Raw genomic sequence first — 23,376 nt, 5'->3', positions numbered from 1 at the left:
TGGCTTAAACACTCTCTTGCTGAATCCCTCACAGAAACCAGGGTCTAACTAAAGGTGTGACTTATTGTGTGGCCTGGAAGATTCGCTGCATTGGAGAATTAAGTGTTCTGTATTCCAGGCGATGACTTTGCCCTTTCATCCTGGAAGGTAATGCTAGAACTGGGGGCAGGAAGACATCACTCTCTAGCATATATTTTGCTGATGGCAACCCAAAGCAGTGTATAGCAAGGCTTCAAGGAGCTGAGAGACACGGACAAGCTCAGCACATCTCTGAAGCCTGGGGAAGCGAGGGACGAGCAGTGGTCAGGCCCATGGCTTCTCCCATGGAGCAGGGCTAGAGGGCACAGCTGAACATGGGTCTTGGCAAAATCCTTCCCTTGAAGCAGGGCCACCGCACCTCTCCACCTTGCAGAGCTGGGTCTGCTGCCCAGCTTCTGGTTTTCTTTTCTTGGACCAAAAATGGGCAACAACGCCCAGTTATTGACTAACTGCTTTGCTCTTTCCAGGTGCTTTGCAGCTCTGGGCAACATGGCAAAGGCTCGATTTCTGCATGAAACCAATGCCATTGCTGACCAGGCAGCTCAAGAGCATGTAAGTCAAACCTTCTGCTGTGCAGCTGCTTTCCTGTGAACACTTGTGTACACGTTATCTTCTGTGTCCATGATCACCAGTATCCTGCTACAGACCAGTACCTGGTCGTGTAGAAGCTGCTGACATAATCCGTCATCCACGCCTGCCAGGTGCCTCTTCTGGCTAGCCGTTTCATATTGCTTCTGTCTTGTCACTCCTGTGACTCTCATCTGTCTTCTTCAGTTTCTGTAATGACACAGACCCCACCTGCGGTCACCTCCCTTGTATCATTCCAGAGCCTGTTCTTTCACTCAACAAACTGACTGAGCTCACATGTTATCTGCAGGGTGGGGATGGTACAGACCATTACCTGGTGCGTGCCCGCTTGGCCATGCTAGGCAAGAACTACAAGCTGGCAGAGATGATCTTCCTGGAACAAGTGAGTAAAGGAACAAGGAGGAGAAAAGGTCTCGTTTATTTCTGAGCGGGGAGGTTTGTGCCCTGGTGTGAAAGAGAAAAGGAAGAGGTTGCTTATTCCTGGGGGAAGAGTTTTGGCCCTGAAATAAGAGATATTTCTTGTTCCAAGCTGTAGGATTGCCCTGAGGTGGATGAAGAGGGTGAGGGAGGATGTATATCCATGTAAGGGGGTCGGTACACTTTTTCAAGTGTTTTCTGCGCATCTAACCCTGCCCACTGTGAGAGCTCAATGGCAATGAGTCTGCTCGATGGAGCCTTCAGGTTGACACTTTGCTCTCTGACACAGAATGCCACAGAGGAGGCCATGGACATGTACCAGGAGCTGCACATGTGGGACGAATGCATTGTGGTTGCCGAGGCCAAGGTACAGAATGTAGCTGCACTGGGCTGTGGACTGGGCTTGCTTGACAAGTCTCCAGGTTGGGAGTCCATTCAGGGTCTGGGTTCTCTTCACATGCCCTGTCAGGACCTCGCTTCTGCTTGGAGGGGCTCCAAGCAGAGGGGAAGGTTGCACTGATATAAGTACGGCCCTGGGTGAATGGTGAGGGAGAAAAGCGACTGAAATTGGTTTAGGAGCATCTAGGGCTTCGAAAAAGAATGGATGGTGCAGTGGTACACAGGGCTGGCATTGTGGTTTCTGCTAACTGGGCAGCAAGGGGTCTTGTGCCATGAACTGGCTGTTCAGAGCCTGCAGGATGACATCTTGCCTTGCCCAGGTCAACCTGTGCTGCATTTCTCAACAGGGACACCCGATGCTGGATAAGTTGCGTCGGGGTTACTACCAGTGGCTGCTGGATACCCAGCAGGAAGAGAAGGCTGGGGAGGTCCAAGAGGGACAGGGTGACTACCTGGCAGCCATCAGCTTATACCTGCGGGCAGGGCTGCCAGCCAAAGCAGCACGGCTGGCCATGAGCAGGGATGAGCTCCTGACCAACGCGGATGTCATCAATAGAGTCTCCACGGCACTGGTCAGAGGGGAACTGTATGAACAGGTGAGTGGCCCACCCCACTGGGCTTTCTTCTTAGTGGCATCAAAGCTCTTACCCTGTCCTCTGCATCTGTGAGATGCAGGGGGACTGAGCTGGAAAGCAGCAGATGTAATTCTGTGTTGATAAATTTGCAGTTAATATTTGGGAGGAAATCCTAACTGCATCCATGATACACGGGTGAGGTCTGGAATTACTGTTACTAGTCAGGAAAAAGATCACAACTCATTGGCGACGTCTCCCTGAGTGTTCAGTAATGGCCAAGGAGGCCCTTGGGAAGGTAGGAACCGGCAGGAAAGGAGCTGTGACTCAAACAGAAAACTTGCTGTCACTGTGCAAATGTACAGTGCTTCCTCATAGCAGAATAAAAATGATGGTACAGCTTTTGCATGAGGATAGTCTAAATGGAAAGGCTAAGGAAGAAGAACAAAGGGGGTTATGAGGACAGTCTGTAGAACCATGAATATCATAGAGGAGAGAAGCGATTATTCTCTGTGTCTAATAACACAAAAATTGGTGACTACTTATATTAGGTGGCAGTTTTAAAACAAACGGGTGTTTTTCACACAGCACATAATCATGTTAATTTAAGAAGGCAGTGCTGAGGCTGACCGGTGTACAGCTTGGTGTGCTGGCCAACAGTGGCCTCTTGCAGATGTTTAAGGAAGAAATGTAAAGAGCAGGGCAGGCAGATACAGGGTGGTCCTTCCCCTAGTGAACTTTCGTGGTTTCCAGCTGTTTGCAGACTATAGTGTGCCAGAACGGTTTTATGTTTAAGAGTTCTTGATAGATTTTACTCCCATGAGCTTGTCAATGTATTGCTTGAACCATCTGTACTTTTGGTCTACAGTGTCGGCTGTGAGTTACCCCCTTCAGTTGTGTTGTGTGAAAAAGAACCAGTCCTTTTTGCTGCCCTGTTTTATGTGCTCTGCTTTAATTACATTTCTCCAGCCTCATTTTGCCTTCGGCATTTTCTGACCATTTCACTTTGACCCAGGAGGATGTTGTGCTTTTCCAAACCTGTCACCTCTGCTGAAGCCTTCAGTTGAAAGAGTAACTGTGGAACTCGTTGCTGACGGATGTTCTGTTACCAAAAGTATAAATGGTCCAAAAGTGATGAGACAAATCCTGGAGGTAGAGTCTGTCAAAAGCCATTAAATGTGATGACGTGAGGGCACAAACTCAGGAAGCTTCTACAATGCGGGTTGTCAGAGATGGAGAGATGTAATGGAGGAAAGGCTGGTGTGTCCTTGCTCTGTTCTTCCAACCTGTCTCTAGACACGTGCTTTGGCCACCATTTGCATACTGAAGGGAATGAACCTTTGGTCTGCCAGGATGGCCTTTCTTATCTTATGTTCTGAGTTCTACAAGCTTTGAGCCTCATCCCACCCTGTTGGCCACCACCCTTTCCTGCAGGGTAAAAACCTGTGCAAGAGGCTGAGCTTCCCCCTTCACTACTCACGCCCAGGGCTCCTCTATGGTCACCCGCACAGCGGAGCTCCGAGGGGCCGTGGTCATAGGAAGGGCTGCTGCTGCACAAGCCGCTGCACAGAGAAGGGTGGTTGTCTCAAAAACTCTTATCTTGATAGAAGGTGGCAGCCCAGAAAAACCCTTGGAGTGTGTTGGTTGGTAGAGATGACAATGGTCTCAGCACGTGCAGTCTTACCTAGAAGTTCCCCTTATCCCCGTGCTCTTGGTTAGGGGGGGAGGCGTAGCTGATGGGGAAGTGTGTGTGGCAGGACTGACAAGCTCTGTATGTGGGACTGGTGGGGTACATGATGGTGTGGGGAGACAGTGGCTCTGGAAACTGGCAGCTTGTATTTGTCATTAGGCTGGAGACCTGTTTGAGAAGGTCGGGAACCCGCGGAAGGCTCTGGAGTGCTATTGCAAGGGCAATGCCTTCCTCAAAGGTACTGTGCTAGATATGTTCCTCCCCCATCCGTCCCCAGCGGGAGCCTGGGTACTCTGGCCTGGTGGCACCATGAGCTATTGCCCTGGAGGTGCCTAGACGCTCTGAAGCTTGCAGGTGTCATCTCATTCAATGTATGTATTCTCACATGGTTGTACCTGCACGCACAGTCTCAGGACAGCATCCTGTTCCAAGGCCTTGGTCATGCTGATGGCACCAGCATGGGTTTGATCCTGCTCCCCACAGGGTCCAGATTGCTGGGTAGCCTGTTGGAGCTGCAGTGGGTTCGACAGTCACCATTCATAGAATCATAGAACAGTTTGTGATGGAAGGGACCTTAAAGCCCATCCAGTTCCAACCCCCCTGCCACGGGCAGGGTCACCTTCCACCAGACCAGGTTGCTCCAAGCCTCATCCATTCCCCTCCCTCTGCGCCCCCCCCCCCACGGCCCATGTTCACCCCACGGCTCTGCTTCCTCGCTGGGCTCAGCGTGACAGCGGCCGTGTCCCCTTGCAGCGGTGGAGCTGGCTCGCCTGGCGTTTCCCGCGGAAGTTGTGAGGCTGGAAGAGGCCTGGGGAGACCATCTGGTGCAGCAGAAACAGCTGGATGCTGCTATCAACCATTACATCGAAGCCAGGTGAGGGCAGGCGGTGGCTGTGTGACCAGCAGCAGCGTACCCTGGCGAGCTGTGACATTGTTATTGTTTCCTTAAATCAGCGGGGGTTTTGCCTGTGTAGCCCCCTCGACCCCGCTTTGCTAGTGCTCACGGAGCCCATGTGCAGCCTCTGCTGGCCCCGACCATGGATGCCTTCCTGCATCTCCCCCAAGGCCTTTCATCCCTGATTACTCTGCCCTGCTCTCCTGCTTCTTCATTCTTTCCCTTTAGCTTTACCAGTTACTCAGACCCTTTTTGCTGCTCTAACCCTGGAAGAAGGATCAAGCAGCAGATAACTTGGATCTCGCTGGGCTTAGCTGGAGGGGATGGCTGCTGGCTGGCTGTAAAGAGTTGTGGTTTTGGTGCTAGGTGCTCGATTAAGGCCATCGAGGCAGCCTTGGGGGCCCGGCAGTGGAAGAAGGCCATCTACATTTTGGACTTGCAGGACAAACAGACAGCAGCCAAATACTACCTCAAGATTGCCCAGCACTATGCCACGTTACAGGAGTACCAGGTGAGGCCCCAGACCACAGTCATCGCTGCTCTGCGTGTCCCTTGGGACTGCTGAGTGTGGTCCTTTCCCGACAGGTTGCGGAGGAGCTGTACATCAAAGGAGACCAGACCAAGGATGCCATTGACATGTACACACAGGCTGGGCTCTGGGAGCAGGCTCACAAGGTAGAGTCAAAAGCCAAAGCTTCTGGGGACCTCACCCCATTTGAAACGTCTTTCGTCAGGAGGTGGTGGTGCCTTGTGTGCCAACACCTGACCAACAAGCGCCCTTCCCAAAGGGGGTGTGTAGGGCCATCCAGAAATCAGCCCCTGGTGTTCACATCCTCTCTGTGCCCTCGACTTGGGCAGCCCTGTGCGGGTGCACCTCTGACACAAATGGCACTCTCCAAGGGGGGTGGTCCTGTGTGCTTTGATCGCAGTGACAGATGACTGCCCCTTCTCTGCAGAGCACGTAGCACATACACCTGTTTGCAACGGGAAGGAGCCTGGTTTTCCCCTTCTCCCTCACTACCACGTATCAAGGGGTTGCTGTGCAGTGTGCTGTAGTTTCTCCCGTGTGTGTTCCTTTTGGCAGCTGGCGATCAAGTGTATGAGTCAGGAAGAAGTGTCTGTGCTCTATATCACCCAGGCCCAAGAGATGGAGAAGCAGGGCAAGTACAAAGAAGCAGAGAGGTGAGCATCTTCCTTGGTACTAGTCCAAGACGGAGCCCTGAAAAAATGGCTGTAGTGAGGAGGAGCCCTTTTCTGGGGTGGGAGTAGGGTTTGGGACTAGGGTTTGGAAAGGTCAGAGGTACTCTCTCCATGTGTGGAGACCTAGAGCTGATACTTCAGAGTTCACAGGAAAAGAAGTTGCTGACTCTTAATGTGTCTTTGTCCACCAGGACACAAAGCAGGCCCAGGTGGGTGCAGCTGTCTCATGTAGCAGAGGAAATACAGCAAAGGTTTTCCCCACTGCAGAGTGCTTCATCTGGTCTGTCCTGGTCATCTGAGGATCAGATATGGAAAGCGGGGTGTTTCCCATCCAGGCTACTAATGTTGTCAGTTCTGGATTAGTAACAGCATAGTAAGGTTAGTAGGCACAGGGACAAACACAGCCGTGTATCTGGTGCCACAACACCTCCTCTCAAGGATGCCCAGTACGTGAAAGGGGGCATCACAGCTGGTGAGGTCGCAGTGGGTTTAGTCTTTCTGCTGGCCTGTATGAGTAAGTTGAGCTGACATTGTCACGTCAGCATCCGAACAGGACTGACAGCCTCAGGCTGGAGGCCAAGGTGAGAACAGGTCAAGGAAGTCCAGAGGCTTCCTCCAAGTCACGACTCAGGTTAAGTGAGGATGGGGGGAATAACTGTGCCCTGCTGCAGCCCGTGGTGGCATAACAGAAGGGCTCTGGCACAGTGTCCAGCCTTGCAGCCCACAGCAGCCATGCTGCACACCAGTCATGCCTCCCAGTGTGCCCAGGGCCTGACTGCAGCTGGGCAGCGTGCGGAGGGACTGCAGGGACTGGCCGTGTCCTCGGCCGAGCCGTTTGCATGTGCTTGTGTTCCCAGGCTCTACGTCACTGTGAATGAACCCGACCTGGCCATCACCATGTACAAGAAGTGTAAGATGTATGATGAGATGGTTAGACTGGTGGCCAAGTACCACAAGGACTTACTCAGCGATACCCACCTGCACCTGGGCAAGGTGAGCGCATCCCACAGCAGGGGATCAACTAGACCAAGCCGGGACAAGAGTGTCACTAACTCCTTGCCTCTCGTTGCAGGAGCTGGAGGCAGAGGGACGCTTGCAGGAGGCCGAGTACCACTACCTAGAAGCGAAGGACTGGAAGACCACAGTGACCATGTACAGAGTGAACGACATGTGGGAAGAAGCCTACAGGGTAATAATGGCTTCACAGCTCTGCCCCCGTGTAGGGGTGAGGCTTTGGCTGCCGGGTCCTGGTGGGAACTGCTCCAGGCACTGCTCTGCTCCTGACCCCTGCACGCCTTGTACCTCAGAGGCGTCGCTCTGCCCATGTCCACCCTGTAGCAGCCCCACCCCAGCACTGCTCCCCTCCAGTGTGGACACATTGCCAGGGGTCACTTCTGCTGACCTGACAGTGGCGTGGGCCATGCTGAGGAGGCAGCAGCTTCTTTTCTGCTCTGCTGTATAAGCCTTGGTCTCCCTCTCCCCGGTCCGGTGGTGGCCACAGAAGGGTTCTCAGGAGAGAACAGTTGGGTTTGGTGCTCCCTCATGATGACGAGCATCATGTGAGAGGGGAGTCCTGGCTCAGCCTGCTGAAGACGGAATGGATGCATTGGGCTCTTCTGCTTTCTTTGGATAGGTGGCCAAGGCACACGGGGGACCAAACTCCTCTAAGCACATGGCCTATATGTGGGCAAAGAGCCTGGGTGGAGAGGCAGCTGTGAAACTCCTCAGTAAATTCGGACTTCTGGAGACGGCCATCGACGAGGCAGCAGACAACGGGTAAGCAGGCCCATCAGCCCAGCACTTCCCTCCCATCTGCCTGACCTGAGAAACAAGAGGTGCTCCAAGATAACTGCGTGCACACGACGGCTGCAGGTCCAGGACATGGCACGTCTTCCCACCCCACCCGTACATCTTCACACAGGCATTCGGCTTCCTTGACCCATCCTGCTTCCTGCCCGCCTGTCGGTCTCTCAAATGTTGACTCAGAGCTGGGCAGGCAAGAGCAGTTTGCCCCTTCACCTCAGCAGGGGGGTCTTGTGAGAGCCTCTGAACATGGGAGGAGGTGCTCCTCATGTCACCATAAGTAGCTGCCTGCCAGAAGAGTGCTGGCCCCGCTCTGCGCCTGGCCAGCCACCCGCTGCACTGCCATCCACTGCTGCTCTGCCCCGCACTGGGCTCAGGGGAGCCTTGTGACGTCCCCTTGGGGTTGAACCAAGGGCCTCTGGCACTAACAGCTGTGAAGGAGCTGCGTGTCCTTAGCGGGGGCTCTAAAAGCTCCTGTTCTCTGGTCAGGAACAGGAGCAATGGGCAGTGCCCATTCACTTGGGACCCTCTGTATTCCCCTGTGTCCTCTCCCAGTGTCTTGTGCTCTACTTGATGTCTTGCCCTTGCTGCAGGCATGCCCTCACAGCCCATAGGCCTGCCCTCACCCCATTTTCTCTTCCATTGTAGGGTCTTTGAATTTGCTTTTGAACTGGCCCGCCTCTCCATGAAGCAGAAGATGCCAGAGATCCACCTAAAGTATGCCATGTACCTAGAAGATGAGGTAATTTTACCCCCAGAGTAGGTGGGAGTTCTCGGGTCGCTCAGGTAGTTGCACAGTTGTCCTTCAGGGCTGCTGGAGCAGGCACTTCTGGGGCTGCAGTCACTGCCCTCCCAGAAGGCCCCATGATTGCAGCCCCGAGCTTCCACACACGGCTTTGTCTCATGAATCCTTTCTGCCTCATGGTAGCAGAGGAGGTCATGGGACGGTATCAGGGCAGGAAGGCGTGCAGGCAAATTCCTTCCTCTCTCCTAGGGCAAACTTGAAGAGGCTGGAGCAGAATTCATTAAAGCTGGGAAGCCCAAGGAGGCAGTGCTGATGTATGTGTCCTTCCCATCCCGGCCTGCTGCATCTCCTCTCCCCGTACGATGCCAGCCTGGTTCATCTCCAGCATCGGTCTGCTCCTTGCCGTCCCTCTTGTTACACCTCACGTTGATCCCCCTAGGTTTGTGCACAACCAGAACTGGGATGCTGCGCAGCGCGTGGCTGAGGCTCATGACCCAGACAGCGTGGCTGATGTGCTTGTGGGACAGGCGTGTTTTGCCTTTGAGCAGAGGGACTTCCAGAAGACAGAGGCCTTCCTCCTGCGAGCACAGAGACCTGAGCTGGCCATAAAGTACTACAAGGTGAGCGTAGTCTGTAGCAACACCATGGCCCTCCTCACTGGACCAGAACCCAGTTTGGATGGAGGAGTGAAATCCGTTTCCCAGCTCTCCCTGTTAGCTTAGTAGCCAAAGAGAAACCATTTACTCGGGTGGTTCCCAGTCGAACTGAGTTCTGGCCTGCTCTTAGGAGACTGAACCAGCAGAGATTTCACAGCTTAGCTCTCTCTCAGCTCTGGGAGGAAGCATCCTGCTGGGATATGGGTGGTCCTCAGGGGCAGCACGAGTGGGTGCCTTTGGAGGCTGTGAGTTTCCATTGCACAGAGGTGGCTGGGACTGGGTGGGCATGTGTGAACGGATAGACATGGGTGCTGTCTGGGGGGAGGAGAGAATTGGATGGTGCTGCTGCTGTGGTGGTTTTTTCCAGGGGGTCCTATGGCAAGATGACATGAGAGGCTGGATGTGTGATGTGGTGCCGGGAGTGTGGGGAATCGTGGGGAACTGGTGAAAATGTCTCCTCGCCGTTGTGCTTGTGCAGGATGCTGGCATGTGGAGCGAGGCCCTGCGGATCTGCAAGGAGTACGTGCCCGGTCGGCTGGCGGAGTTGCAGGAGGAGTGCGGCAGGGAGGCTGCCAAGAAGGGCTCCAGGTAAGGAGTGCTGTGGTGAGGCTGCGGGGGACAGACAGGGAGCTCTTCCCTGGGCCGTTGTGCTGGTGCCTTACAGGGGCAGCCTGACGGGATCCCTGGCATCCCGTTGGTTCCTTCGTGAGGACCCTGGTCTTCTTACTCCATAGGTTTACTAACATCCTTCCTCCCTGCTCTGGGAGACCCCAGGCTTATTCTTGCCATCTGAGGTCTCCTGTACCACCAGCACGTCTCCCCAGGGTCCTTAATCAATTCTCTCCTCAGCACCGGCCGTGAGCGTTCCCTGTGACACGCTCAGCCCCCTCTGAGCTCCCTGGCTTCCCTCTGCTGTGCACCCCCCTGCCCGTGCCCTACACTGTCTGCAGGGTCTCTGGCAGCGTCCCAGTCTTGCTCAGAGCCTGCTTCCCCCCTGCAGAGGCACAGAAGGGCTGCTGGAGCAGGCGCGGGAGTGGGAGCAGGCTGGGGAGCACGCCCGGGCGGTGGACTGCTACCTGAAGGTGCAGGACCCCAGCGACAGCGTCCTGACGGAGAAGTGCTTGCTGAAGGTACAGTCAGGGCTGTGGTTCCCTTCGTCTGCTGCCCAGGAGGTCCCCCACGACCTGCAGTGTGTCCCACTGCAGGGCACAGGAGAGGATCTGCAGGCTCCAGGGACCGCAGGGTCTGGAAGCCTTTGTGGCCATTCTTTTGGGCCGTGGTGGGCTGCGTGCTCACCCTGCGCTGCGCTGACGTCCCTGCTCTGGCACCGCTTCCAGCAGCACGCCAGTGTCTTTGTGCCTGCATCTCCCTGCACTGAAGAGCTGGGCTTTGTGACTTAGCCCTTGGCTAGATGAGCACCCTTTCTTCTTCTCATGGCCGATGTCTACCAGCCTTTGGCTTGTGTTCTTGTTCATACTTTTCACTCATACTTGTGCCCTTGTACCAACTTCAATAACAATTATGTCCTTGTCTGATCTTCTCCCGTGTGTGAAAGCAGCTGGGTTTTTCTTCCCTGAGCTGCTGAAGGGGGCTGTCATTTCTTCTCCCCTTCCCCATAGTTCAAGCGCTCCCGACTCTCGGTCTTTTGGCTGGGACTGAGCTCTTTCCAGCTTCATCCCTCTCTCAAACAGCTTTTACCACTTGTGCTGCTGACAATTTCTCTTCACAGGCTGCTGAGCTGGCCATTAAATTCTTGGGCCAGTCCCAGAGCATGGAGGTGACGCGGACGGTGGCTCCTCAGCTGGTGGCCATGAAGAAATACAGCGCGGTGAGGGCTGGCTCCTGCCCCCAGACTACTGGAGAAGCAGTGACATAGGAAGGGAGGGCTCTGATGAGGGAAGGAGGCCAAGTCACATCGGGGGTGGTGGGTGGATGGCCCTGTTCAGAGTTAGGCAGCGCAGAGTCTTCAAGGAGGAGGAAGGAGGGGAAGGGATCAAGTCCTGGAATGGTGTGAGAGAGCCAGGCCTTGGGAGGAGGCAGGAAGCAGAGAAGGGGGGTTATCTTCGGGGAAGACACTTTCTGTTGTTGCTGTGTGCTGGCCACCTCCCACAGCACCAGCGCCAGCCTGGGCTGCAGGGTGCCATTGGGTTTCCTTTCCCATGGGACTGTCTCTGGCCCTGCAGGCAGCTGAACTCTACCTCAACTTGGACCTCATCCAAGAAGCTATTGATGCCTTCATTGAAGGGGAGGAATGGAGCAAAGCCAAGCGCGTGGCCAAGGAGTTGGACCCCAGGTGTGCCCTGAACTTCTCAAATTATAGTCTTCCTGCTCCGTCTCCCAGCCCTAGATGATCCCTTGTCCTGTCCTGTCCTGCTGCCCCCAGACTCCCTGGATCCTCCCCACAGTGGCCTTCCCGTGTTTGACAGGGCACGCTCTCCACAGCCACCCTTCCTGAGCCATTTGCCATCCTGACTCTTTTCTGTTGCCACACATCCCATGGAAATCGCCATCCCCTTTTGTCCCATCCCTGTCCCTGCCTCCCCTTCCCCTGGCACAATCCTGTGCATGCACGTCCTTCTGAAAGCCCTGGGGTCCCTTTCTCTCCTCACCCATCATATTGCAAAGAGCTGCCTAGACCCTTTCTTTCCCTTCTACCTGTGCTCCCAGCAGAGGCCAGAGAAACGGGGCTCAGCTGTGAGTCCTCTATTTCCCAAAGCAGACAAAGTCGAATCCAGCCTCTGCACCAGTGCAAGACACTATTAGTCTTGCTGCCTATTAAGATTCTTTCTGCCCTGTAGGTCAGAGGAGTACGTGGACCAGCGTTACAAGGAGTATTTAAAGAACCAAGGAAAGGTAGATTCGGTAGGTACTGGGGTGTCTCACAGGCTAGGGAGGGATGTCAGGATCTGGGCAGATCCTTGGGGCCTTTCTCATGGGGCTTTTGCCTGAATATGCCCACAGGTGAGGGGTCTGTGTGTGGCCTCTGCATACCAGATGGGTCACACTGCATCTGTGCTTCCGTGACATAGAAGGGGAGGGACTGTGCGTGCAAAGACAAGACCTGCCTTGATGCTGGTAGGAAACCTTGCCTGCACGGTGAACTCATGGTTGTTTCCATCCCCAGCTGGTGGGAATAGATGTCACGGCAGCTTTGGACATGTACGCAGAGCAGGAGCGATGGGAGAAGTGCCTGGAGGTTGCAGCCAAGCAGGTGAGTGCCCACGTGAGCCCTCGGGAGGCACACGGGGGCCGTGGCTCTCTGCAGCGGGGGCACAGGGCAAAGCTGCCCCTTCAGGGAGCAGGGGGGGCACTGCAGCAGCTCAAAAACACCTCTCCACGATCCCCACCCTCGCCAGTCAGGCCTAGTAGGGAAGGGTTGGAACCCAGAAGCATATTGGGTTAAATTTGGTGATTAATGGAGCATTGGAAAAAGCTAAATGAGTTGTTTGGGCTGGAAGTAATTGGTACCATGGAAACAGAGAGGCTTGTGAAAGAGCCTTCTTCCTACCTGTTCTTCAGAGGCCTGGTGTCAGTAGAAATGAAACATCCTCGCCGGGAAAGCAAATCTGACATTTTTTTCATTTTTACTCACCTAAAGCTCGCAAAGTGACCTCAGCGGAGTAATAAAAATGGAGAACAGCAAAATGAAGCTGTTTTACAGTGCTATGGCTGTGCAGTAACAGGGGGAGAAAGCTCTAGGTTACCAGGATTGCTGCTGCAGTAAGCTTGGTTTCTTTTTGAGCCGGGCTTCTCTGGTGATACAAACGGTCTTTGTTGTAGTAGTTGTTATCCTGGAGGCTTCTGTGCTGATGCTCTAATTATCAGGAGATACCGGTGCTGATCTTCTCCCACAAAGAATAACTCCACGCTCAATTTAATGGTAAAGGTTTAATCAGTTTTGTTGTCGGCCAGGCACAACACTGCCACGTTTAGTCCAGGAAGGTGTCAGTCTGTTTATGCCTCTGAGAGCATTAGCACAGCCTTGGTCCCTGAGCAGGGCAGTTTCATGCCTTTTGACTCAGCTGTTCTGCAGTGATTATACAGGAAAAACATCACATTTATACAGGAAAAACATCACATTTATCAGAACAGGTCACATACCAGACAATCTTTATCCCAGACTGTCCTGTACCGCGTGTGTCACCAGCACCCACATCTGGGTGTTCAAGCTCTAGACATATCACTGGGGCACTGGTCTCTTCTGCTGAATAAACTTGTTTCCATTGCTCGTTTTCTGACAGAATTGCACATTTTACACCATCTTCTCCATCTCATTACTGTATTTACACCTGTGTGAAACAGGTCTTTCCTCAGTTGAGTTTCTGTAAGGCCGACTACAGTCAGTCCTCAGCAAGGGGTTTGTGTGACCAGCACATGTGTGAGCAGCACTCCAAGGAGGCCTCCAGTCCCAGAGATCTGGCAGCGTTTGCGTAGTGGACTAGAGCAGCCTTGCAAATTGTGAACGTCTTCAGCCCACACAGTGTTTTGGTTCACTCTTCCATTGGACTAAGGGCTGGTTTACAGTCGGTGCCTGTGGTGCTGCACTGCGGAGGTGCTGCAGCTTGTAGGTATGGGGCAGCATTCCTTTGGCCAGTGGTGAACAGCTGAAAAACAGCTTTATTTCCACGTGTGGAAGGATCAGCACAGCGTCAGGTAGCCAGGATTAGAGGTGTCAGGTGGGGCCCAAATCAAAACCCAGGTCTGCTGTGTGCAGTCTGTCTCGGGTGTGGGTGTGTGTACAGGCATCTGAAGCCATCCCTACCCAGTGACAAGTGTTCAGTTCATGAATCTCATGCCACTGCTTTTTGTGTGCCCTCTCCAGAACTATAAAGTCTTGCACAAGTATGTAGCTCTGTATGCAACCCACCTCATCCGTGAGGGCAGCTGGGACAAAGCCCTGAGCCTGTATGTCCACCACGGAACACCGGCCAACCCACAGGTAATGAAGACAGCACGACACCCCGTGTGAGCTGCCAGAGTGTGCTGTGATCTGCTGCATGAGTCAGGCTTCCAGTCCAGAACCAGCATTGCCGGGTGTTCAGCATGTCCAAGCCCCTTCAGCCCTGCTGTGGACTCTTCCAGAGGCTCCTCAGCTAGAGGACTAAAGGCAGCTAAAGTTGGAGCGAGTCCAGAGGAGGCCACGGAGATGCTCAGAGGGCTGGAGCCCCTCTGCTCTGGAGACAGGCTGAGAGAGCTGGGGCTGTTCAGCCTGGAGAAGAGAAGGCTCCGGGGAGACCTTCTAGCACCTTCCAGTGCCTGAAGGGGCTACAGGAAAGTGGGAGAGGGGCTTGGAGTGACAGGATGAGGGGGAACAGTTTTAAACTGAAAGAGGGGAGATTGAAATGAGATCTGAGGAAGAAATTCTTTGCTGTGAGGGTGGTGAGACCCTGGCCCAGGTTGCCCAGAGCAGCTGTGGCTGCCCCCTCCCTGGCAGTGTTCAAGGCCAGGTTGGATGGGGCTTGGAGCAACCTGGTCTGGTGGAAGGTGTCCCTGCCTGTGGCAGGGGGTTGGAACTGGACGGGCTTTAAGGTCCCTCCCAGCCCAAGCCGTTCTGTGGTTCTATGGTCTCCTGGCATATTCTCCACTGGGAAGGAGCAGGGGGGAGTTGAGTATTTGTGTTTGTTGTGAACACCTTCACCACCAAGACCAGAATAAAAGGAACCACGTTTGCTTCTCCGAGGCTGCAGGGGCATTCGTCCCCATTTCCCTGCCTTGTCCCGTAGCACCCATTGCAACCAGCACCCTGCAGCAGTGCTGCTCCAGGAGCCTGTGCAGAGCTGGGCTCCCCCAGCCTGTGCCTGACAGCAGCAGAGCTCCAGGACTTGGCTGACTCCCCGTCTGGCTCCCTCAAGATTTCCTCTCCTTTTTGTTGCAGAATTTCAACATTTACAAGCGTCTCTTTGTGGAGATGGTGAACACGTCCGGCATGAATTGTGCCGAGGCTTACTCCAGCTGGGCTGACCTGCGGGACGTTCTCTTCCATCTGGTGAGTGTGGGCCGTGGCCACCTCTGCCTGTTAACCTCCAGCACCCCGGGGGCTCCTGGCACGGGAGAAAGAAGAGCCAGCCTCCAGCCAGGTGACGTGGGCAGTGTTTGTAGAACACGAGGGGAAGTGGGGAAACGTCCACGGTGTGGACAGCAGAGCAACAGGGTAGTGTGAAGTGGACGTGGCTGGGCAGGAGAAGTCAGGGAAGAAGGTGACGCTGCACTCAAGGCCAAATCCTACAAGTGAGTGTGGACAGAGGCACTTGCAGAGCTCCCTGTGCCACTGCTACGTGGCAGCCTTGCACAACGTGCCCTCTCTTCGTCCTGCACCCCACCAGCCTGGGTGGGGCAAGACTGGGGAAAGCACAGAGCTACTGAGCCTGGAAAAGGAGAGTCCTCCCCACCTCCCCAGAGATGCCTGGAGCCTTCTGCTCCTTCTGCCCTGTCCCAAAATACCTCAGCCAGAGCCCACGATTGCCTCGTCTCTGTTTCTGTCCCACAAGCACCCACCTCTGGCACAAACGAAATCCACAAATCCCCCTTTGTCCGTCCAAACTCACCTCTGCTCCCAGTGCCATCTGTTGTTGGCTGTCCCCTTCTCCCACAGCCTCCTCCCTTCAGCACCCAAGGCCCAGCCCTCTTCCCCTCCCCAGAGATGCCTGGATATTTCAGATCCTCCTCGCTCCCAACTTTTCCCTGGGTTCAAGTGGACGAAGAGTGTCCTTGTGCTCTCCTGTCCTCAGTTACTCTCCTTTTCTCTTCTTCAGTGTGAAAACTTAGTGAAGTCAAGCGAGGCAAACACTCCAGCACACGAAGAGTTTGAAACGATGCTGCTGATCTCTCACTACTATGCCACCCGCTCCGCTGCTCAGGGCGTGAAGCAGCTGGTAAGGTTTTTGAAGTTCCTTTGCCAGGCCACCACCCCGAGTGCAGAACTCCGTGGGGACGTGCAAGTTCAGGGCTGTCCATAGGCCACTGTTCCACTTCATGGATCACTTACACATCATGGATGCATGAGAATGGGTCCACAGTGCTCTGGGAGCCCACCACTAGCAGGTGGAACTGGAGATGGTCTTCTCTGACTCCTTATAGTGGGACTTGCCCCAAGCCAAACCAGGGGATCAGCTTCGATCCATCTGCTCGGCGTGACTTGTGAGAGCAGAGGCACCAGCAGAACTCTAGGGATCACACAGAAGCCTTCCCAGGAGAGGCACTGCTTCCTCTTCAGCTGTCCTGGGCTGAGAGAGCTGCTGAGCTTCACTCATGCTTTTGAGAGCAGATTGGCTTTGCGCAGGGCTTTGGGAGCTCGTGGGCCTGGGTGCTGGGCCTTCTCTGGGGATCTGGTGGGCCTGGGTGCCAGACCTCACAAGGCACCGAGTATTTTTGAGTCCTAAGTGCATTGGGATTTGTTCTGGGCCACGACACAGCAGAGTCCCTCCCGAAGTCTTGATCCATATGGAATTGTGGTAGAGCTCTGTACGAGCGTGGGGCTGGAGCTGTGCTAGAGCAGGCTGTGAAAAGGAAAGGCTGCCACAGCCAGGACCCCAGCAAAAGCCATCGGGGAGACTGGGGCTTCCCCAGGTCTGCGTGTGTAGATGTTGGGGGTCCAGAGACGTGTCAGACAGAAAGAGCCAAGTCCGATGTCTTGGAATCCTGTTCAGACCCCCACAGCTGTGGAATGCTGAGGGCTGGGTAGTCTATTTGGGACCATGAAGGAGGGGTGGCCTTCCCAGTGCTGGTGTGGTGAGAACCTGTCTGGCTAGCAGGTTTGGGTGAAGCTTCTAGTGAAAACAGCAAGGTTTATAACGCAGAAGAACTTCATCTTCAGGTGACAGTCCTCCTGCGTGGTCACACCATGAGGGTGCTTACAGTCAGGGCTGAAGTTCTGAACCTGTGTTCCATGTCGGGAACACGCGGGTGCAGAGCCCCTGCCATGGGTCTGTGGTGGTGTGATCTCACGAGATCCCTTCTGACCTGATTCTTCTGTGCTGATGACTGTGGCTTTCCTGTCCCCTGTGTCTGCAGGACACCGTGGCTGCCAGGCTGTCCATCTCCCTGCTGCGCCACACCGAGCTCCTCCCTGCAGACAAGGCTTTCTACGAAGCTGGGACAGCGGCCAAGGTAAGAGCTACCTGTGCCCAGAGCAGCTGAGGAGGTGGAGGACTCTGGGCTCGGGGTTCTCAGCTTTACCTTCCCCTCCCTTCCCCTCGCTGCGCTGGTACACCAATAGCCAGACACTGGCACACCAGTAGCCAGATGCTGGCACTGGAGGCCTTTCCTCAGCTGGCCAGCCTCTGCATTCTGTCACAGAGCAGCTGTAGGTGATGGGAGGGCAAGGGGACGTGAGCTGCAGGCCCAGGAGCAGACCAGAGGCCGCATTATATTGCACGGCTCCGTTAGTGTAGCTGCAGGACTGAACTGGTCTGCCTTGCTCTGGTCACCAAAGTGGTAGGACAAGAGGACACAGCCTCAAGCTGTGCCAGGGGAGGGTCAGGTTGGACATTAGGAAGCATTTCTTCTCAGCAAGGGTCATTAGCCATTGGAAGGGGCTGCCCAGGGAGGTGGTGGAGTCACCATCTCTGGAGGGGTTTAAGAAAAGCCTGGACATGGCCCTTAGTGCCCTGGTCTAGTTGCCATGGTGGTGTGAGGGCAATGGTTGGACTCGATGAGCCCAGAGGGCTCTTCCAACCTCATTGATTCTGTGCTCCCCTGTAGCCATTGCTCGGGTGGGAGGGTTGGGGCTGAGGGGAAGCTGCCTGGCCTCATGGTGGGTTCCTCTCTGTACCAGGCAGTCGGCTGGGAGAACATGGCGTTCATCTTCCTGAACCGCTTCCTGGACCTCTCGGACGTGCGTAGTCTGCTGGGGGAGGGCGGTCAGGCCTGAAGTGACACGGGGTGTAGGGCCAGCCCCGACACTCAGCCTGGCCGGGGCTCTGAGGAAATCTGAGTTGTTGTGAGGGAGGGAAAATCACCCGAGGGATGGCGGGCTCGGCCCAGTGCTTTAGCCACTGTGATACAAGGCTCGGGAGTCCCCACGCCAGTCGTCTCCTTCCTTGACTGGCAGGTTGGGCACCGTAAAACACCGACCCCCAGGAAGCTGACAGACCTCACTGTACCGGTCTGCCACGTGCTGGCAGCAGCTGCTGGGAAAAAAAAACCCATCCCCATGTCACCTTTCCCTTCTTGGGGCCACCCGACAAGCCTGAGTGGTCCTGTCAGCTCCCAGGTACCCCCGAGTGCTCCACCACTTCTCCCTTCTCAGGCCATCGAGGAAGGGAACCTGGATTCTCTGGACCACTCGGATTTCCAGGGCACGGACATTCCCTTTGAAGTGCCGCTTCCAGCCCACCAGCACGTCCCCGTGAGTGTCACCTGCCACCTTCAGCTCCCGTGAACAGCGATGCTGCTTCAGGGCCCTTGGGGCAGGGACCAGGGACCGGGGCAGGGACAGCAGGGACTGGGGCAAGTGTGGGACAGCAGGGACTGGGGCAGGGAGGGACAGCAGGGACTGGGGCAGGGAGGGACAGGGGCAGGGAGGGACAGCAAGGACAGGGTGAGGGTGGGACAGCAGGGACAGGGGCAGGGACAGCAGGGACAGGGGCAGGGAGGGACAGCAGGGACTGGGGCAGGAAGGGACAGCAGGGACAGGGTGAGGGAGGGACAGGGCAAAGGAGGGACAGCAGGGACTGAGGCAGGGAGGGACAGGGGCAGGGAGGGACAGCAGGGACTGAGGCAGGGCAGGGACAGGGGCAAGGAGGCACAGCAGGGACTGGGGCAAGTGTGGGACAGCTGGGACAGGACAGGGGAAGGACAACAGGGATGGGAGCAGGGGAGGGACAGCAGGGACTACAGGAGATGGGAACGTACTGAGCACTGCCCTGCACACCCCCCCCCCCCACACACACATATGCAGCCCCAGTACACGCACCACACACACACACACACACACACACACACACACGCACTCTCATGCTCCCCTCCCAGTAGAGCTGTGTCCTTGCACACACACGCGTGCACTCACACCCCCATATGCACACATATGTGTGTGTGTGTGTGCGCGCACGTCCTGCGTGCACGCTCGTGCCCTGCTCTCCCGTGTGCTCCCGTGTGCGGCGGGGCAGTGGCCTGGCGTGCGGGCTCAGGAGGTGCCCTGGCCTCTGCCCTGCAGGAGGAGAAGCGGGAGGAGGCCCGGGACTGGGTGCTCACCGTGTCCGTGGACCAGCGGGTGGAGCAGGTGCTGCCGCAGGACGAGCGGGGCACGTACGAGGCCTCGCTGGTGGCCGCAGGCACCGGGGTGCGCTCGCTGCCCTGCGTGCTCACAGGTGAGCGCCGGGCCGGCCACACATCCCCGGGCTGAGGTGCCACGAGGGAGGGGGACGGGGTGCGGGGTCTGGCAGGGAGCTCAGGCTGTGCTGTGGGAGGAGGGGGGGGACTGGATGGGCGACCAGCTCTGCTGGAGGGGATGGAGGGACCCATTTGTACCTGTGAGGGTGCCCCAGCACTGGCACAGGTTGCACAGGAGTTGTGGCATCTCCGTACTGGGAGACAGTTGAAAGCTGTCGGGACACCGTCCTGGGTGACCGGCTCTGGCCCGGCTTGAGAGGGGCTGGACCACGCAGCCCTCAGCGGTCCCTCCAGCCGCCACCGGTCTGTGACTGCTCGGCCTCGCACAGGCTGCCCGGGGGCTGGCCAGCCTGGCCGCACCGACACGGGCACATGCGGTGCCTGTCCCTGCTTTGCCCCCCCAAAGGCAAGTGCTGTCCTCACACGTCAGGCAGCGGGGACTGCGGTGCAGGACTCAGCATGGGGTGGAGCGGGGGGGGCCACCAGCACCAGGGCACTGGCTCCAAGGTGGGGAGCGGGGTGCTCTCATCTGACACACGTGGGTGTCCCTGCCAGAGGGACCAGCCTTTGCTGCCCTCTGACCCCACAGCTGCGGGCACCCGCTCCCCACCCCGGGCTCTGGAAGGCAGAGGTGGCACCGTCCCCGCACCGTCCCCTGCACTGCCCTGGGAGCAGCCCCAGCCGGCCACAGCAGAGAGGGACGGGGTGCTCAGGGCTGGGCTCTGCTGTGGCCTCGGGTCGTCTCTGAGGGTGTCACCGTGTAACCAGGGTACCCTGTGCTGAGGAACAAGATCGAGTTCAAGCGGCCAGGCCGAGAAGCCAACAAGGACACATGGAACAAGTTCCTGATGGCTGTCAAGGTGAGCCCAGCACCCCGTGGGCAGGGAGACAGGCCGCGGGGCATTCAGCCCTGCTGGCAGTGAAACACTGTCCTGCTGGGTGGAGATACCCCAAACCGGGGTGGCTTTGGTGCCCCCTCCCTGGGCAGGGATTAACCTCGCTTGGGGAGCTGGGGCAGACCCAGCCCCGCCTGTGCAGCACTGCCAGGCCCCGGGGTGCCCCGGGCAGGGGGTGATGGCTCTGCCCCCTCCCCACCGCCAAGGCCCCTCTCGTCCCGCAGACATCCCACAGCCCTGCGTGCCAGGACGTCCTCAAGTTCCTCAGCCAGTGGTGTGGGGGGCTCCCGAGCACCAGCTTCTCCTTCCAGTGAGCGGGGCCGTGGCAGCTTTCAGTCCTGTTCTTCAGCACCCTCCGCTTCCACCCCAATAAACACGTCCGTCAGCCCTGCTGCGCTCCCATGTGTCGAGGGAGGCTCAGTCCACGAACCCGTGCAGCTCCCAGGGCACAGGGCCGCCACCCTGGACACGGGTCTCTTGGCCCCAGCCTGGCTACATGCCCTCTGCCCCGCTGGGTGACTGTCACACAGGGACCGTGTGTCTGTCCACATCCCTGTGCCTGGTGGGCACAAGCATGGACACGGCCTTACACCCCAGCTGCACTGTCCCTGCGTCAGGGGCCCAGCTCCCAGCAGGCCCTGGGGAGTCACAGCAGCCACAGTGAAAATGAAGTTTATTGATGCAGGGAAACGAGAGGCTCACGAAGGGGTTCTCCACCCGCCGCTCCCTGAGCGCAGGCACAGCACGCTGACCTGCTCTGCAGCAGGGCCACCAGGCCCCAGGGCAGCGCCGGTGCTGCCCGACCCCAGCACCTCTGCCTGCCCCACCGCTCCGTGTGAGTGTCGGGGGAGCCGCTGGTGTGCCAGGAAGGGCGTCACAGCCCAGGAGAGACGGGGAGGGCATCGGGGGCCTGTGGCACCTGCTGGGCTGGTGACCCCACGCAGCTTGTACCTGGAACCCACAGGACTTGTCCCAGGTGGGTGGTGGGGGTGGCGGGGGGGTGAGGCACAACCCCTGCAGCCCCCCCACCCACGCCTGCCCCGGGGCAGGAGCACGTTGCAGGTGCAGCCTCACCTCGCCGGAGCGCAGCACCGCTGCGGCATCGCCTGGGAGTGAAAGAGCGCGGTGAGCGCAGGGCTGTGCCAGCACCCGCTGTCACCGCTGGCCAGTGTTTGTGGCATGTCTCCAAAAGAGATGTTTCAGGGGAACTGGTGTGGGCCGGGGCTCTCGGGACAGCAGAGCCTGACCCCCCCCCCGCCCCCAACCCCAAGCACAGCCCACCACCGCACTCACCGCTCCAGCTAGACACGAGCCTCAGCCATCCCCGCCAGGAGCTGCTGCACCTCACGTGGTGGCCCCTCGGTCACAGCACTTGGCCCGGCCAGCTGGAGAGGGGACAAAAAAAAGATGGAGGGTCAGAGGGACATGTGAGGGGCTGGGCCAGGCTGGGGGGCAGCAGTGGCTCAGGGCTATCAGAGGGATGAAGAGGGTCCTTCTGCAACCACCCAGGATGGAGGGGTGCCCGTCTGTCACCCAGGCTGGCCAGGAGAGGTTCAGACCTGAGATCCCCCCCTTCCCATTGCTGCACCACCTGCGTGTATGGGAACAAGGCCCCCCACCCCCAGCAGAACCAGCACCTCCAAAATGCAGCCAAAAGGCCGCAGCGGTGGGGCAGCGGCAGGGAGACGCGTCCGGCCCGGTGGACGTACCTGCTCCTTGCTGCAGCCGCGTGCGCAGGGCCCAACGCCCCGCAGGACCAGGGCCACCAAACAGCACCTGCCGGCCAGCACGGCTTCGGCGGCCACGAGCACCAGGGAGGGGAACCAGAGCGCCAGGGCCGTGTCCTGCAGAGCAGCGGGTCGGGGGGTCCCTCAGCGCACCCAGCCTGGCTGCACGGGGCTGAGCGGGGAGGCTGTGCGGGGTGGGGGGAGAGAAGGGGGGGGAGAGGGAAAGGGAGTGGGGGGAGAGCGAGAGGCAGAGAGAGGGTGGGCAAGAGAGAGGGGGGGAGAGGAAGAAGAAGAAGAGCCAGAAAGAGGAAGAGCAGGAGGGGTCGGGGAGCTGGTGGCCCTGGACTCACGTAGATGCGCGTGGTGTTGAAGGGACAGTCGTTGGTCGCGATGGCTGCCCGGGCATCGGCGGGCAGCGCGGGGCTGTTGCAGCCCCTGACGAGGTGCGTGCCCCGGCCGTGGACGGTGAGGGCGATGGCCAGGGCCAGGCCCACGCTGCACGCGGTGGACAGGAGGCAGCTCAGCAGGGACACGCTCAGCAGGGCCCAGTGCTGCAGGCAGCGAGAACACGAGAGCGGGGCTGGCCAGAGCCAAGGGCACTGCCGCCGTACCGGGCTGGGCACGCCACGCTCTGCACAGCCCCTCCGCAGGGTGACGGGATGTGGGACCCTGCAGACGTTTGCGCCGAGCGAGCACATGCCACCTCCTGCCCCTTCAGCACGGCTCAGCCCCGCACTCGCGTGAGGCTTTTACACCTTTTGCACCTTTTTGCACCCAAACCGGCGGCTCCTGCTCCCGGGGAGCCCCAGCACGGGCCCGGCTCCGCCGAGCACTGAGGTCCCACCCTGCGGCAGCCCACGGGGGGATGGCCGACCCCAGGGGCACCCTCGCCCACCGGCCGAAGCGTTTCTGCCCCAGGGCGGGCCCCGGTGCCCCGGGCGCTGCCGGCGGGGCAGAGCCACAGCGACACCAGGAACCCCGCGAGGCGGAAGGAGCCACCGGGGACAAGGTCCACGGGGAGCGGCCGGCGCGGCCCCGCACTCACCAGCGCTGCCCGGGCCAGGTTGTGCGACACCAGGATGGCGACGATGCCCGCGGCGATGCTCTGCGGGGAGAGGTCGGCGCTCAGCACGGCCCCGGGCAGGGCCGGCTCCCTGCCGCCCCCGGCCCCGCTCCCGCCGCCCCCGGCCCCGCTCACCAGCAGCCCGGAGCCCACCGACACCACGTTGGCCGCCGCGTACTCGGGGGTGACGGCGCGGCCGGCGCCCGCCACGTGCCGCAGGACGGAGCCGTGCACGACGGCGCCCAGCGCCAGGCTCCCGTGGCCCAGCACGATCAGCCCCAGCCCGGCGCGCATCGCCCGCCGCGGCTCCGCCAGCGCCGCCGGCCCCCGCCGCCCCCCGCGCCCGCCCGCCATGGC

At 58.0% G+C, this 23,376-nt stretch overlaps 2 protein-coding genes across 2 annotated transcripts in view; one reads left to right on the top strand and one right to left on the bottom strand.

Moving 5' to 3' along the window:
- IFT172 (intraflagellar transport 172) overlaps nt 1-20,818 on the top strand; it is a 37,697-nt gene extending 16,879 nt beyond the window's left edge. Inside the window, exons 18-47 of the mRNA XM_068396874.1 lie at nt 507-591; nt 917-1,009; nt 1,334-1,411; nt 1,791-2,039; nt 3,865-3,943; nt 4,459-4,579; nt 4,967-5,111; nt 5,186-5,275; nt 5,685-5,782; nt 6,658-6,793; nt 6,873-6,989; nt 7,434-7,576; nt 8,252-8,345; nt 8,598-8,662; nt 8,788-8,968; nt 9,483-9,592; nt 10,005-10,134; nt 10,734-10,832; nt 11,188-11,297; nt 11,803-11,866; nt 12,129-12,215; nt 13,827-13,943; nt 14,880-14,990; nt 15,757-15,876; nt 17,015-17,110; nt 17,778-17,837; nt 18,252-18,350; nt 19,158-19,311; nt 20,102-20,193; nt 20,454-20,818. Of these exons, the coding sequence (XP_068252975.1) occupies nt 507-591; nt 917-1,009; nt 1,334-1,411; nt 1,791-2,039; nt 3,865-3,943; nt 4,459-4,579; nt 4,967-5,111; nt 5,186-5,275; nt 5,685-5,782; nt 6,658-6,793; nt 6,873-6,989; nt 7,434-7,576; nt 8,252-8,345; nt 8,598-8,662; nt 8,788-8,968; nt 9,483-9,592; nt 10,005-10,134; nt 10,734-10,832; nt 11,188-11,297; nt 11,803-11,866; nt 12,129-12,215; nt 13,827-13,943; nt 14,880-14,990; nt 15,757-15,876; nt 17,015-17,110; nt 17,778-17,837; nt 18,252-18,350; nt 19,158-19,311; nt 20,102-20,193; nt 20,454-20,543 (3,313 nt within the window). The 3' untranslated portion in view covers nt 20,544-20,818. The remainder of the gene's footprint in view (nt 1-506; nt 592-916; nt 1,010-1,333; nt 1,412-1,790; nt 2,040-3,864; nt 3,944-4,458; nt 4,580-4,966; nt 5,112-5,185; nt 5,276-5,684; nt 5,783-6,657; nt 6,794-6,872; nt 6,990-7,433; nt 7,577-8,251; nt 8,346-8,597; nt 8,663-8,787; nt 8,969-9,482; nt 9,593-10,004; nt 10,135-10,733; nt 10,833-11,187; nt 11,298-11,802; nt 11,867-12,128; nt 12,216-13,826; nt 13,944-14,879; nt 14,991-15,756; nt 15,877-17,014; nt 17,111-17,777; nt 17,838-18,251; nt 18,351-19,157; nt 19,312-20,101; nt 20,194-20,453) is intronic.
- Nucleotides 20,819-21,263: 445 nt separating this feature from the next.
- Nucleotides 21,264-23,373, bottom strand: KRTCAP3 (keratinocyte associated protein 3). Its single transcript, XM_068411591.1, has 6 exons — nt 23,155-23,373; nt 23,002-23,061; nt 22,307-22,507; nt 21,939-22,073; nt 21,523-21,614; nt 21,264-21,335 (listed from the first exon to the last, which is right to left on the bottom strand). The coding sequence occupies exons 1-5, from the start codon at nt 23,371-23,373 to the stop codon at nt 21,531-21,533; spliced, it is 699 nt and encodes a 232-aa protein (XP_068267692.1). The 3' UTR covers nt 21,264-21,335; nt 21,523-21,530.
- Nucleotides 23,374-23,376: the final 3 nt, after the last annotated feature.

Source organism: Nyctibius grandis, chromosome 1 (genome assembly GCF_013368605.1).
Source record: "Nyctibius grandis isolate bNycGra1 chromosome 1, bNycGra1.pri, whole genome shotgun sequence".
In the NCBI taxonomy this organism is placed as follows: Eukaryota; Metazoa; Chordata; class Aves; order Nyctibiiformes; family Nyctibiidae; genus Nyctibius; species Nyctibius grandis.
The sequence above is the reverse complement of the archived record's forward strand: the minus strand, read 5'-3'. Positions and strand labels throughout refer to the sequence as shown.